The 13325-nt window shown below is 46.9% G+C and overlaps 1 protein-coding gene across 8 annotated transcripts in view; it reads left to right on the forward strand.

Annotated features, from left to right (window-relative positions):
- Positions 1 to 13325, forward strand: part of LOC141052002 (cytochrome P450 2B11-like) — a 133923-nt gene that overhangs the window by 53104 nt on the left and 67494 nt on the right. For 5 of the 8 annotated variants that reach the window (XM_073549168.1, XM_073549167.1, XM_073549170.1 and 2 more), the window contains exon 3: positions 13136 to 13225. The exons of the other annotated variants lie outside the window; for them this stretch is intronic. In XM_073549168.1, coding sequence (XP_073405269.1) covers positions 13136 to 13225 — 90 coding nt within the window. The remainder of the gene's footprint in view (positions 1 to 13135; positions 13226 to 13325) is intronic. 8 annotated transcript variants of the gene reach the window in all.

Consider the following 13325-nt stretch of genomic DNA (forward strand, 5'->3'; position numbering starts at 1 on the left):
ACTAGAATGAGAACAGGGTTTAGACCGAGAACAAGTCCCACAGGACTGTACAAAATTCCTGACATCACGAGATAAGACAGGCCACCAAAACGACCGACTCACCAAATCTCTGGTACCAAAAATACCCGGATGACCAGCCAATGCGGAGCAATGGACTTCAGACATCACTCTCTTTCTCCACTGGTCAGGAACATATAATCTTCCCATAGGGCAACGCTCAGGTTTATCCTCCTGAAATTCCTCCAGGGCGTGTCTCAAATCGGGCGAAATGGCAGAAAGAACTACCCCCTCACCTAGGATAGCAGTAGGCTCGGTGACATTAAGAGTATCAGCAAAGAAACTCCTAGAAAGGGCAACTGCTTTAACATTCTTAGTGCCCGGAAGAAAAGAGAACACAAAATTAAAACGCGTGAAAAACAAGGCCCATCTAGCCTATCTAGGATTCAAGCGTTTGGCCGACTCCAGATAAATCAGATTCTTGTGATCGGTGAGGACCACAAATTGATGTCTAGCTCCCTCCAACCAATGTCTCCACTCCTCAAATGCCCATTTCATGGCCAACAATTCCCGATTCCCCACGTCATAGTTGCGTTCAGATGGGGAAAACTTTCGAGAAAAGAAGGCACAGGGATTAATCTTAGAAGTCACAGGGTCTTTTTGGGACAACACAGCTCCTGCCCCAATCTCAGAAGCGTCTACCTCCACTTGAAATGGGAGTGAGACATCAGGTTGCCGTAACACTGGAGCTGAAGTAAATCTCCGCTTAAGCTCCTGAAATGCTGAGACAGCCTTAGGAGACCAATTCAGCAAATCCGCTCCCTTCTTGGTCAGATCAGTCAGTGGTTTGACAATACTTGAAAAATTACCTATAAATTTACAATAGAAATTAGAAAAACCCAAAAACTTCTGGAGAGCCTTCAAAGAAGTAGGCTGAACCCAATCATAAATGGCCTGTACCTTGGCCGGGTCCATTTCAATAGTCGATGGAGACAAGTTAAATTCCAAAAATGAAATCCTCTGTACACCAAAGAGGCACTTCAATCCCTTAACAAACAGGGAATTCTCCCTCAAAGTCCGGAACACAGTCTGGACATGTTCCACATGGGAATCCCAATCACTAGAAAAGATCAAAATATCATCCAGATAGATGATCAAAAACTTATCCACAAAGTCTCGGGAAATATCATTCATAAAGGACTGGAAGACAGAAAGGGCATTAGAGAGCCCAAAAGGCATCACCAGGTACTCAAAATGTCCCTCCGGAGTATTAAACGCCGTCTTCCATTCATCCCCGTGCTTGATGCGAATAAGGTTATACGCCCCCCTGAGGTCAAGCTTAGTAAACCAGCAGACACTCTTAACTCTGGAGAATAAATCAGACATCAGAGGTAACGGGTACTGATATTTAACCGTCATCTTGTTAAGGGAATCAATACACGGTCTTAATGAACCATCTTTCTTGGCCACAAAAAAAACCCCAGCACCTAAAGGTGACGAGGATGGTCTAATATGACCCTTCTCCAACGACTCCTTAATATAGGATCGCATAGTATCATGTTCGGGTACAGATAAGTTGAAAAGCCGTCCCTTGGGTAATTTACACCCAGGCATCAAGTCAATTGCACAGTCATAACTCCTATGAGGAGGCAAAGACGCAGACTTAGGCTATGTTCCCACGTAGTTTTTAGTCTCTGCGGATTTTGTAGAGAAAACCGCAGGAAATCCGCAGGACAAAGTGCTGCGGTTTTTCTGCGGATTATCTGCGGATTATCTGCGTTTTTTCTGCGGTTTTGCCCTGCGGTTTTACACCTCATAATGGATGAGGTGTAAAACCGCAGCGTTTCTGCACCAAACAATTGACATGCTGCGGATTGTAAACCGCAGCAAAACCGCGCGGAAAAAAACGCAGCATGTGCACAGCTTTTTTTTATTTCCATAGGAAATAAAGGTACTGTACAACGCAGCAAAATCTGCTGCGTTTCTGCAGAGCCAAAAACGCTGCGGAAACGCAGCAGAATCCGCAGCGTGTGCACATACCCTTACTCTCACTAAATACATCAGAGAAATCAGCCAGATAATCAGGAACATCATGAGACTGAGGAGAGGTGGAGAAAACAGGAGCATCCCTAAGAACACCCTGACAACCCCAACTCACCACAGAGACAGATTTCCAATCCAAAACTGGGTTATGAGTTTGCAACCAGGGGAACCCCAGAACAATAGTATCGTGCAAATTATGCAGCACCAAAAATGTACAATTTTTTTTGGTGTTCTGGGGCAACTCGCATTATCACCTGGGTCCAAAACTGAGGTTTATTCTCCGCCAAAGGAGTGGCATCAATACCCCTCAAAGGAATAGGCGTCTGCAGAGGCATCATGGACAAACCACAATGTTTAGCAAAGTCCAAATCCATCAGATTCAGAGCTGCCCCTGAATCTACAAAAGCCTTAGTGGAAAATGTGGACAAGGAGCAGATCAGAGTAATTGCCAAAAGGAACTTAGGTTGTATACTGTCCACAGCAAATGTGTGTGCAAAACGTTTCTCTCGTTTAGGGCAGACAGAAATAGTATGAGAGGCGTCTCCACAGAAAAAACACAGCTTATTACGCCTTCTAAACTCCCGACGTTGCGCCCTAGACAAAACCCCATCACAATGCATAGGTTCAGACATTTGTTCAAAAGGTGGCAGCGCCTCCCGTGTAGTTTTACGTTCACATAAACGCCGATCAATTTGAATGGCTAATGACAGAGCCATCCAGACCAGAAGGAACAGGAAATCCCACCATAACATCTTTTACGGTCTCTGACAAACCTTTCCGAAAGAGAGCCGCCAATGCACTATCATTCTATGTAGTAAGGACCGCCCACTTTTGAAATTTTTGACAGTACAACTCTTCAGGATCCTGACCCTGGTTTAATGCCAACAGGGTTCTCTCAGCTTGATCAACAGCATTAGGTTCATCATACAACAACACCAAGGCTTGAAAAAATGCATCCACATTTGTCAAAATAGGATTTTCAGGTGTCAGAGAAAAAGCCCAATCCTGGGGATCGCCGCGCAGCAAGGAGATGACAATTTTAACCTGCTGCACAGAGCTCCCCGATGAATTAGGCTCAAGGCAAGAAATAGTTTACAATTATTCTTAAAATTCAGAAATTTAGACCGATCCCCAGAAAACACATCAGGAGTAGGAATCTTAGGTTCAGCAGCATGTGACTGAATGAGGTAGGTGGAAATTCCCTGCACTTCAGCAGCAAGTTGCTCCACACGATCAGACAATTGCTTAATCTCCATTAGAAAAAAAAAATCCTCCTACGGCCCCAGAAAAAAAAGGAAAAAATATACCAAAAAAAAAAAAATTCTGACACTTTTTTTTCTTTTCCTTTAAACAATCTTTCCCTGCTTTTGAGTACTCTAGAATCTGCGGTGTGGCTGATGATTCTGTTATGAATGGGTCACCGAGGAGGAACAACAAAAAGCTAAGTCCCAGAAAACCAGAGAGGTTGGTCACTATGCAGATTGCAGATCCCTTATCTTAACCACACAACTAACAGTAGCAGTGGAGCGTTCCTACGTTGTTCCTAGATGCCTCGTCACTGCCGGAGGACTACATAAACCTAAAGCAAGAAAAGGGAAAACTAACTGCCCCAGAGCAGACCCCAAAGGAAAAGACAGCCCCCACACATGTATTGACGGTGAAGCAAGATGAAAACACATACACAGGCAGGAAAATAGGCTGAGCAAACGATGGGGCCTGACTAACTAGAAAGGACAGGAAAGGAAAGCCATTGTCTGCAATCTGCCAAAAAATCCTACCAAAAATAATGTCCAACATGTCTAATAGCAAAATTAACCCTGAAGTCACTAGACTTCTACCACTATATCAGCACTCTGAAATATTCTGAAACAGAGCAAAAAGAGGCCAATCTAAAATGGGACAAAAAGGCAAATTGGCAAATACAGATAAATAGGAGTGGAAGTTCAGCATAGCCCCAGCAGGGGCAAGCTGACCACACAAGAAACTGAATTGACCAACAAGAACAAGTGTGAACATTAGCAAAAAACAAACTTAACTTAAGAAGAATGGAAGAGAGCTGAAGTCCAAGACCTGAGTAGCAGACTGAATAACCAGCAGCAGGATAGGGCATCGGCTGTCTTATATCCAGTCTGATACTCCAGAGATCCAATCGTTATCCTTCTCATCAGGTGGCAGATCATTACCACTTAAACCAACCTCACTACCTCCTGTCACCACCAGAGGGAGAACGGAAGGAGAACTCTCAACTGGAGGAGCAGAAAATGAGCTCATATAACAATCTCCTCTGAACTGCACCTGAACTACAGTAAATGATAAAGTGACTTTCCTTGTCTCCTGCCTTATTACTCCATGCTGTCATTATCTCAGTGCAGGTTTGACTCGCACATGTGGGGTTAATGTCTGGAACCAGTGCTGATGACTGGCATTTCTGGGGTTAAAGGTTGTGATCCCAGTGCAGGCTTACCTGCACATCTGGGGCTATGATTGTGGCCTCTGCCTGGTTCTGGGAGAGGCTTCTTATAGCCTCAGGACGCTCCCATCCCTGTTGTCAGGGTCCTGACAGCGCCGGTGTACAGCATCCGCTAAGCAGGGACTCACCCGCACCGTAGGGACCCCTGGGGACAAGAACAGCTGGACAATAAAGGTGCACGGGACCTGAATGTAGAAGATTAGAAAGTTGGCACAGGACCTACGGTCATGTTAACGGTCATGTGACTGCAAGGGGGCGGGGCTTAGCTTCCTGCTTTCAGAGGAGGAAGAAAACTCAGAGTCAGGCAAAGCAGAGGTCAGGCACAATACAGGCAAGCGAGGTACAGGAGGGATAAACAGATGGGAGGTCAGACAAAGCCAAAGGTCATACACAAGATATCAATACCGTACCAGGGATGAGACAGAACGGACAGTCAGGGCCCAGCAGAGATCAAAAACGGACATAGAAGGTACCAAGCAGAATCCAAAGCGATATCCAGAGAACAGACCGAGTCATACACAGGGAATCAAGCAACCAGAACACCGCAAAAACACACTCAGGGGTCACCACACAATGCCAAGGGCGAAAGTATAACTGACAGGGAATGGGAGCTTCCTGAGGCTATAAGAAGCCTCCCCAGAACCAATGAGAGGCCACCCTAATAGGTCCCAGGTGTGCAGGTGAGAGTCTGCACTGCGATCAGAACATTAACCCCAGAAGTGCCGGTCACCCAGCACTGGTATCATGACACCTGTCAGTTATACTCTTGCCCTTGGCATAGTGTGGTGACCCCTGAGTGTTTTTGCTGTGTTCTGGTTGCTTGATAATCTGTGTATGACTCGGTCTGGTCTCTGGATATTGCTTTGGATTCTGCTTGGTACCTTCTATGTCTGTTTGGTTTTGACTGCTGCTTGGCCCTGACTATCCGCTCTGTCTCATCCTTGGAACGTTACGGCTATCTCTGTGTATGAACCCAGTTTTGCCTGTCTCTGAGTAATTCTGTATAGTGTCTTTCCATCTCACTAAGCAGGACACTAAGATCCGCCCCCTTGCAGTCACATGACCGTAGGTCCGTGTCTGCTTGCTAAACTTCAGCATCCACAGGTCTTGTGCTTCGGTACTTTCTAGCTGTACCTGACCCCGGTACCCCTACAGTGCAGGTGAGTCCCTGCTCAGCGGAGGCTGCACACCGGCGCTGACAGGATCCTGACACACAGGACACGTGCACTGGCTCAGTGAGCAAGTACAGTGCAGTGTTCCTGACATTATAACTGACCATTAAGTTTTTGGGTTTTTTTTTTTTTCTGCTGAGAAATATGGATCCCATACAATCTCTTGCTGAGCAAATGAAAAATCTGAGTCAGATGTTTCAGGGTTTATCTCTGGAGCAGCAAGCTCTGGCTCGTTCTCAGCAGCAGGTTTCTGAGACAGTGCAGGGGGCTTTAGCTGCTGGGTCTCTGGGGGCTGGGGCGAGTGATGTTGTTTTGGTGTCCCCAGAACCACCTGTTAAACTGCCTGATTTTTTTTCTGGGAACAAAAAGGAGTTCAGGGTCTTCATGGAGGGGTGAAACTCTTCTTTAGTTTGAGGCCACGTTCCTCTGGGGACGAAAGTCAGAAGGTAGGGGTCATTATGTCTCTGTTAAGAGGGTCCCCACAAGCTTGGGTTTTCTCCCTTCCTCCCACTGCCCCTGAGAGAGTGTCTGTGAGTGCGTTTTTTGAGGCCCTCGGGCACATATATGATGAGCCGGACCGAGTGCGATTGGCAGAGGACATGGTGATGAGTGTCTGTCAGGGGAAACACTCGGCTGAGTAGTTTTGCACAGAATTCCGCCGCTGGGCAGCAGAGGTCTCTTGGGAAGATGCCGCACTCCAAGGACTCTTTCTCAGAGGCTTGTGCGAGCGGTTACAGGATGCCTTGGCATTACATCCCCCACCTAACTCTCTCAAGGACGCCATGACCCAGGCCATCTGGATGGACCGCAGGCTGCGGGCCAGTGGGTGATGCAGGCAGAGACTCCATTGTTCCCTAGTGGAATAGAGACTGTTTCTGTACCCATGGACGTAGGGGCTCTCTACCTGAAGGAAAAGGAGAGACAATGCCGGAGAGAAAAGCAGTTATGCTTCGACTGTGGTAAAACGGGACATTGGAAAAGGGAGTGTCCTGATTGTCCATCCTCAACCCGGTCGACGGGAAACGACTAGGTCTGGGTAGTCAGCGGGGAGACTACTCAGACCCTCAGGTACCATTTTCCTCGTTTTCTAAGGTGTTGCTTAATGTGGAACTGTTAGTGGACGATTGTTGTTTTCCCTCTACAGCTTTTGTGGAGTGCGGATCATCTATCAATCTCATTGACTCCCAATTGGTCACACGCTGTAAGATAGGGACAGTTAGACTTAAGGTTCCGATCAAAGTGGTGGCCATTGACTCCTCCCCCTGACTAAAGAGGGAATTCTCTTTATGTCTGACTTGTTTTCACTCAAAGTCGGCGCTACCTATGTGGAAAAATTAAGTTGTTTGGTTCTGGAAAATCTACCAGCAGGATTGGTGTTGGGCATGCCCTGGTTACAATGCCGTAACCCAGTCATTAACTGGAAAACGAGGGAGATTGTTCAGTGGGGGTTTAATGATTCGATGTTATGTGATAAGTCTGCACTATTGGTTGAACCTGTTAAATCTGTATTTGTGTCATCTGTCGAGCTGGAAGGTATTCCGGAGTACCTGAAATAATTCGAAGATGTGTTCTCTGAAAGCGAGGCTGAGACGTTGCCGCCACATAGACCCTTTGACTGCGCTATCGAGTTAGTCCCGGGGGCTAAATTGCCTAAAGCCCATCTGTTTAATTTATCTGGCCCTGAGCGCTTGACCATGAAAGATTACATTGCTGAGAATCTTCGCAAAGGACACATACGTCCCTCAGTCTCACCTGTGGCGGAAGGGTTTTTTTTGTTAAGAAAAAAGATGGTGGTTTACGTCCCTGCCTCGATTTTCGTGAGCTGAACAAGATTACTGTACGAAATACGTAACCCCTTCCGTTGATTCCCGACTTGTGTAACCAACTTTCAGGGGCAAAATGGTTCTCCAAACTGGATCTTCGGGGGGCATATAATTTGATAAGGGTCCGGGAGGGGGATGAATGGAAAACCGCGTTCCTCACGACCGAGGGACTGTTTGAAAATTTAGTCATGCCGTTTGGTCTTACCAATGCCCCAGCCATATTTCAGAATTTCATCAACGTGGTATTCTCGGATCTCATTGGTCGTTTTGTTGTCATTTACTTAGACGATATTCTGATATACTCACACGACAGTCAATCTCATCTGAATCATGTACGAACCGTTCTCCAAAGACTGAGGGAAAATCATCTGTATGCCAAATTGGAGAAATGTGTGTTTTTTGTTCAACAATTGTCTTTTTTGGGATTAATTGTGTCCTGTGAGGGTTTTTGCATGGACCCCAAGAAGGTGCAGGCCATTGCGGATTGGGTGCAACCCCGAGACCTTAAGGGTCTTCAGCGCTTCTTGGGGTTCGCCAATTATTACCGCAAACTTTTTCGGGGGTTTTCACAGGTGGTCAAACCACTCACAGATCTTACTTGTAAAGGTGCGGATGTAAGAAACTGGTCCTCGCTCGCAAAAGAGGCCTTTGCGACCCTGAAAAGAAGCTTTATGTCTGCTCTTGTGTTAGTACAGCCAAATCCATCCAAACCATTTGTCGTGGAAGTGGACGCCTCTGAGGTGGGGGTGGGGGCGGTGTTGTCCCAAGGGCCTGCCACTCTAACCAACCTCAGGCCATGTGCTTTCTTTTCCAAGAAGTTCTCTGCTGCGGAAAGAAATTACGACGTAGGCAATAGAGAGCTTCTTGCGGTCAAATTGGCGTTTGAAGAATGGAGGAACTTTTTGGAGGGGGCCAGTCACCCGGTTACGGTGATCACAGATCACAAAAATTTGTCATACATTGAGTCTGCTGAAGGACTAACGCCCAGACAGGCCCGTTGGTCACTTTTTTTTCCCGTTTTCAGTTTACGATTACATTTCGTCCAGGGTCTAAGAATGTCAAGGCAGACGCCTTATCGCTCAGTTTTCAGCCGGTGTCGCCCCCTGAGCCACCGTCCTTCATTCTTCACCCTGGGGTTGTGGTAGCAGAGGTCTCATCTGAATTGGAACGGGAGATTCAGGGGGCCCAGTCGCAGGCCCCGGCAGCCAAGCCGGAGGGGAAGTTGTTTGTCTCAGAACAACTTCGCCTGAAACTCTTGCAGGAGTTCCATGAATCCAAGCTGAGTGCTCACCCTGGTATTTCAGCCACACGTCTGGTGGTGGCTAGGATGTTTTGGTGGCCTACCCTTGGTTCGGACATAAAAAAATTCATTGCTGGTTGTGGGGTCTGCGCTCGTTCTAAAAGCTCTCATAGCCGGCTGGCAGGGGAGCTGATACCCTTGGCAGTGCCCGATAGACCATGGACTCACTTATCCATGGATTTTGTTACCAATCTCCCTCCATCTAAGGGTAATACAGTGGTATGGGTAGTGGTGGACAGGTTTTCTAAGCAGGCTCATTTTGTACCCCTGTCCGCACTACCGTCAGCCGAGACGATGTCCAGGTTGTTTGTGCAGCATGTGACCGGTTGCATGAGGTACCCCTGAATGTGGTGTCTGATCGTGGTGTGCAGTTTGTGGCTAAGTTTTGGCGTGCTTTCTGCAAAAAATTAGGGATGTCTCTGTCCTTTTCATCTGCATACCATCCTGAGAGCAATGGTCAGACGGAGCACACTAACCAGTCCCTGGAACAGATCCTCAGGTGTCTAACCTCTGCTAGACAGAATGACTGGTGCGATGCACTGCCGTTGGCTGAATTTGTCTTCAATAGTCGGGTGAGTCAATCCACGGGTATGACTCCTTTTTTGATCAATTATGGGTTCAGTCCTCATTTTGGTGAGTTTTCTCGTCTGGACTCGGGGTGTCCCGGGGCAGAGGGCTCTGTTCAGCGATTACAGAATACGTGGGCAGAAGTTCAGCGGAGTATATCTAGGTCTTAGGGCAGGTATACGTTTTTCGCGGACAGGAAACGAACACTAGGGCCCACGTTTCAGGTTGGAGAAAAGGTTTGGCTCTCCACTCGAAACATTAAGTTGAAGGTTCCTTCAGCCAAGTTGGGGCCCAAATACATTGGCCCATACAAGATTGTGGAAAAAATCAATCCAGTGGCGTATAGGCTGTGCCTTCCACCCTCTTTCAAGATCCCTAACGTCTTCCGCAAATCTCTACTGAAACCTTTTGAAGCAGTCCGAGTCTGCTGCTTCTACTGTTTTGGTCGAGGGGCAGGTGGAGTACGAGGTTGGTCATATCGTAGATTCCAGATTGGTACGGCAGTCGGTACAGTACCTGGATCATTGGAAGGGGTATGGACCGGAAGACAGGTCCTGGGTACCGGCCCGGTTGATGCATGCTGATTGCCTGGTGCGGGCTTTCCATGCTAAGTACCCAGGCAAGCCTGGGGGTCCAGAGGCCCCCCTTTGAGAGGGGGGTACTGTCATGATCTCAGTGCGGGTTTGACTCGCACACGTGGGGTTAATGTCTGCAACCAGTGCTGATGACTGGCATTTCTGGGGTTAAAGGTTGTGATCCCAGTGCAGGCTTACCTGCACACCTGGGGCTATGATTGTGGCCTCTCCCTGGTTCTGGGAGAGGCTTCTTATAGCCTCAGGATGCTCCCATCCCTGTCAGTTATACTCTTGCCCTTGGCATTGTGTGGTGACCCCTGAGTGTGTTTTTGCGGTGTTCTGGTTGCTTGATAATCTGTGTATGACTCGGTCTGTTCTCTGGATATTGCTTTGGATTCTGCTTGGTACCTTCTATGTCTGTTTGGTTTTGACTGCTGCTTGGCCCTGACTATCCGCGCTGTCTCATCCTTGGCATGTTACGGCTATCTCTGTGTATGAACCCCGTTTTGCCTGACTCTGAGTAATTCTGCATAGTGTCTTTCCATCTCACTAAGCAGGACGCTAAGCCCCGCCACCTTGCAGTCACATGACCGTAGGTCCCGTGTCTGCTTGCTGAACTTCAGCATCCACAGGTCCTGTGCATCGGTACTTTCTGGCTGTACCTGACCCCGGTACCCCTACAGTGTGGGTGAGTCCCTGCTCAGTGGAGGCTGCACGCCGGCGCTGACAGGATCCTGACACTCAGGACACGCGCACTGGCTCAGTGAGCAAGTACAGTGCGGTGTTCCTGACACATGCCTTCTACTTGCATCACAATCACTGGGGGTCCTGCCTTGGTTGGAGAGGGTTTTAACATCTGCACTGCGATCACCATCTACTCCCCAGGGATCATCTGCAGTGCCGGCTATACTACAGTCGAACACTCCAACTGGCGTCACGAATCACTACATAAACTTTATCCCCATTCAATTCCACCCCTTTTACATGACCGCCTGAGGCCACGGACCGAGTCACTGCCACTGTGACATCTCCCATTGAAGTTAACGGGCTCGGTACAGAGTACCCGACGGCCCCTCGGGCACATCAATTCTGTGTGATGAAAAGAAGCTTGAGTAAAACCTGTGTGATAAACTCAGCATAGAACTGTCATATCTATGTGCCTGTAACCTGTTACCTCTCCTCTACTGTAAAGAATTATGATTAATGGTCACCCTGAGTGAGATTTACCCAGGATTCAAAATAACTCATGTTTGCTTTGTATTGCCTTCATATACTGAGTAGTTTGTATGCAACCCATTAAACACATAGTGTCTCTGTATATAGTGTCAGTGTATAGGTAATACAGTGATAACCAGTGACATTATACAAAGGAGCTCTGTATATATTGTCAGTGTACAGGTAATACAGTGATCAACAGTGACATTACTCACAGGAGCTCTTTATTTAGTGTATAGTGTACAGGTAACACACTGATCATCAGTGGCATTATACACAGGAGCTCTGTAAATAGTGTATAGTGTAAATGTACAGGTAACGCACTGACTCATCGGTGACGTCTGTAATTGAAGTCCTTCATCTTCACTTTTCTATTTCAGCCAGCACAGACCGCCATCACTTCTTCCAGCCAGGACTCATCGCTGTAGAAAATAACATAGTTAACTAAAGTATCGCTTCCAAAGCACACTTCCCACTTTTTCCCCAACTTTTACACTATGCAGCAGAATACAGACGTGCAACCACCATTAATATATAATTATAATTATTTAACCCACCATTACAAATGTAATTCACGACTGTGCCCCCACTAACTATAAATAGTCACTTTCCCCACCCAATAAATATATAAATTAATTAGCACTAGTACTCTTTACCCCAATCCTGCATCCTCCCCACCCCCACTTTGTACCGCCCACTTCCCTGAGTAATTATATTTACATGCCCCCACCACCCAGATTCATTATGTTATGTCCTGCTCTCTCCCACCGCCACTCTCTATTCATTATCAACTGTTCTCCCCATGCTCAATTTTATCATCATTTTGTTTCCCCCACACTCAATACATCATTTACCCTCCCCCACACTTAATCCTTTTTTGCTGCCCCCACCCCAATTCACCATCATTTGATGTACTCCATCTTCACTCTCAATTCTTCATTTGCTTTTCCCTACCTTCAACACATATACCTTTACTCACCCCACCCTCAATTCAACATTTGCTTTCCCCCACCTCCACACTTAATTCGATATCAATTGCTATCCCCCACCCTCAATTCATCTTTGCTCTCCTCACCTTCAATTCATAATTTGCTGTCCCTTGCCTGCCATCCCCAATTCATCATTATTTGCGCTCCCCCACCTCAATACATCATCATTTATTTTCCCCAAACCCTCAATTCATCATTTACTGTCCCCGTCCCCCACCCTCAACAACATCATCATTTGCTCACCTACACCCATGCCATTCAATTTATTTTTTAAAAAGGGTTTTTAGGCTGAGTGCAGACGTACTTTTTGGTCCTGCGGATTTTTCCATGCAGAATGGACGAAAACCGCAGGTCAAATGACCTGCATTTTTCCTGCGGATTTCTTCCATTTTTCACGCGTTTTTCATGCGGTTTTTGTGTGGTTTTCCATTGCGGTTTTCCCCCTGCGGATTTGGTGACAGGGGAGATGGAAGACCGCACAAAAGAAGTAACATGCTGCGGATTTTGTACCGCGGGAAAACCGCGCGGAAAAATCTGCAGCGTCTGCACAGCGTTTTTTTTTTTCATTGCTTTTAAGGCTACTGTACATCACAATGCGGATATGCAACGTTTCTGCGCGGTAAAATCCGCTGCGGAACCGCTGCAAATCTGCATCGTGTGCACACAACCTTATAATTACCTCTCATATGTACGTGCTGATGCCTTGCGATTACATCATCACCAGAAAGTCACAGGGGAAGCAGAGGGAGCTAGCCTGGAGCAGCGCTGCCATTCTGTTTTGACAGGCATGGAGCTCCAGGAAATCCTCTAGCGCTCTGTCACAAGGTGTATTATTTTGCTCAGGGGCCCGGTGATTAGAAGCAGAAATCATCTGAAGAGCGAGCAGAAGCCAGAATGCATTTGACAGAAAATATTACCTTCCTTCTTACAGCGGTGATTTACTGTCTTATCGTAATCATAAGTTTCATGCATTTTTTTAAAAAGCGGAACTTACCACCTGGACCTACCCCATTGCCAATATTGGGAAACCTACTACAACTAAGCAAAGGAGACATAGTGAAATCTCTGCTGAATGTAAGTGTTTACCAAGATCTGATGAACCTATGAGTAAGTAATCTAAAGTTATATTTGCTGCATGTATTGCATGGACTTGCTATTGTACCAGCAGAAGGGA

Source organism: Dendrobates tinctorius, unplaced genomic scaffold (assembly GCF_039654945.1).
Source record: "Dendrobates tinctorius isolate UK_male_01 unplaced genomic scaffold, ASM3965494v1 ptg000158l, whole genome shotgun sequence".
Taxonomy (NCBI): domain Eukaryota; kingdom Metazoa; phylum Chordata; class Amphibia; order Anura; family Dendrobatidae; genus Dendrobates; species Dendrobates tinctorius.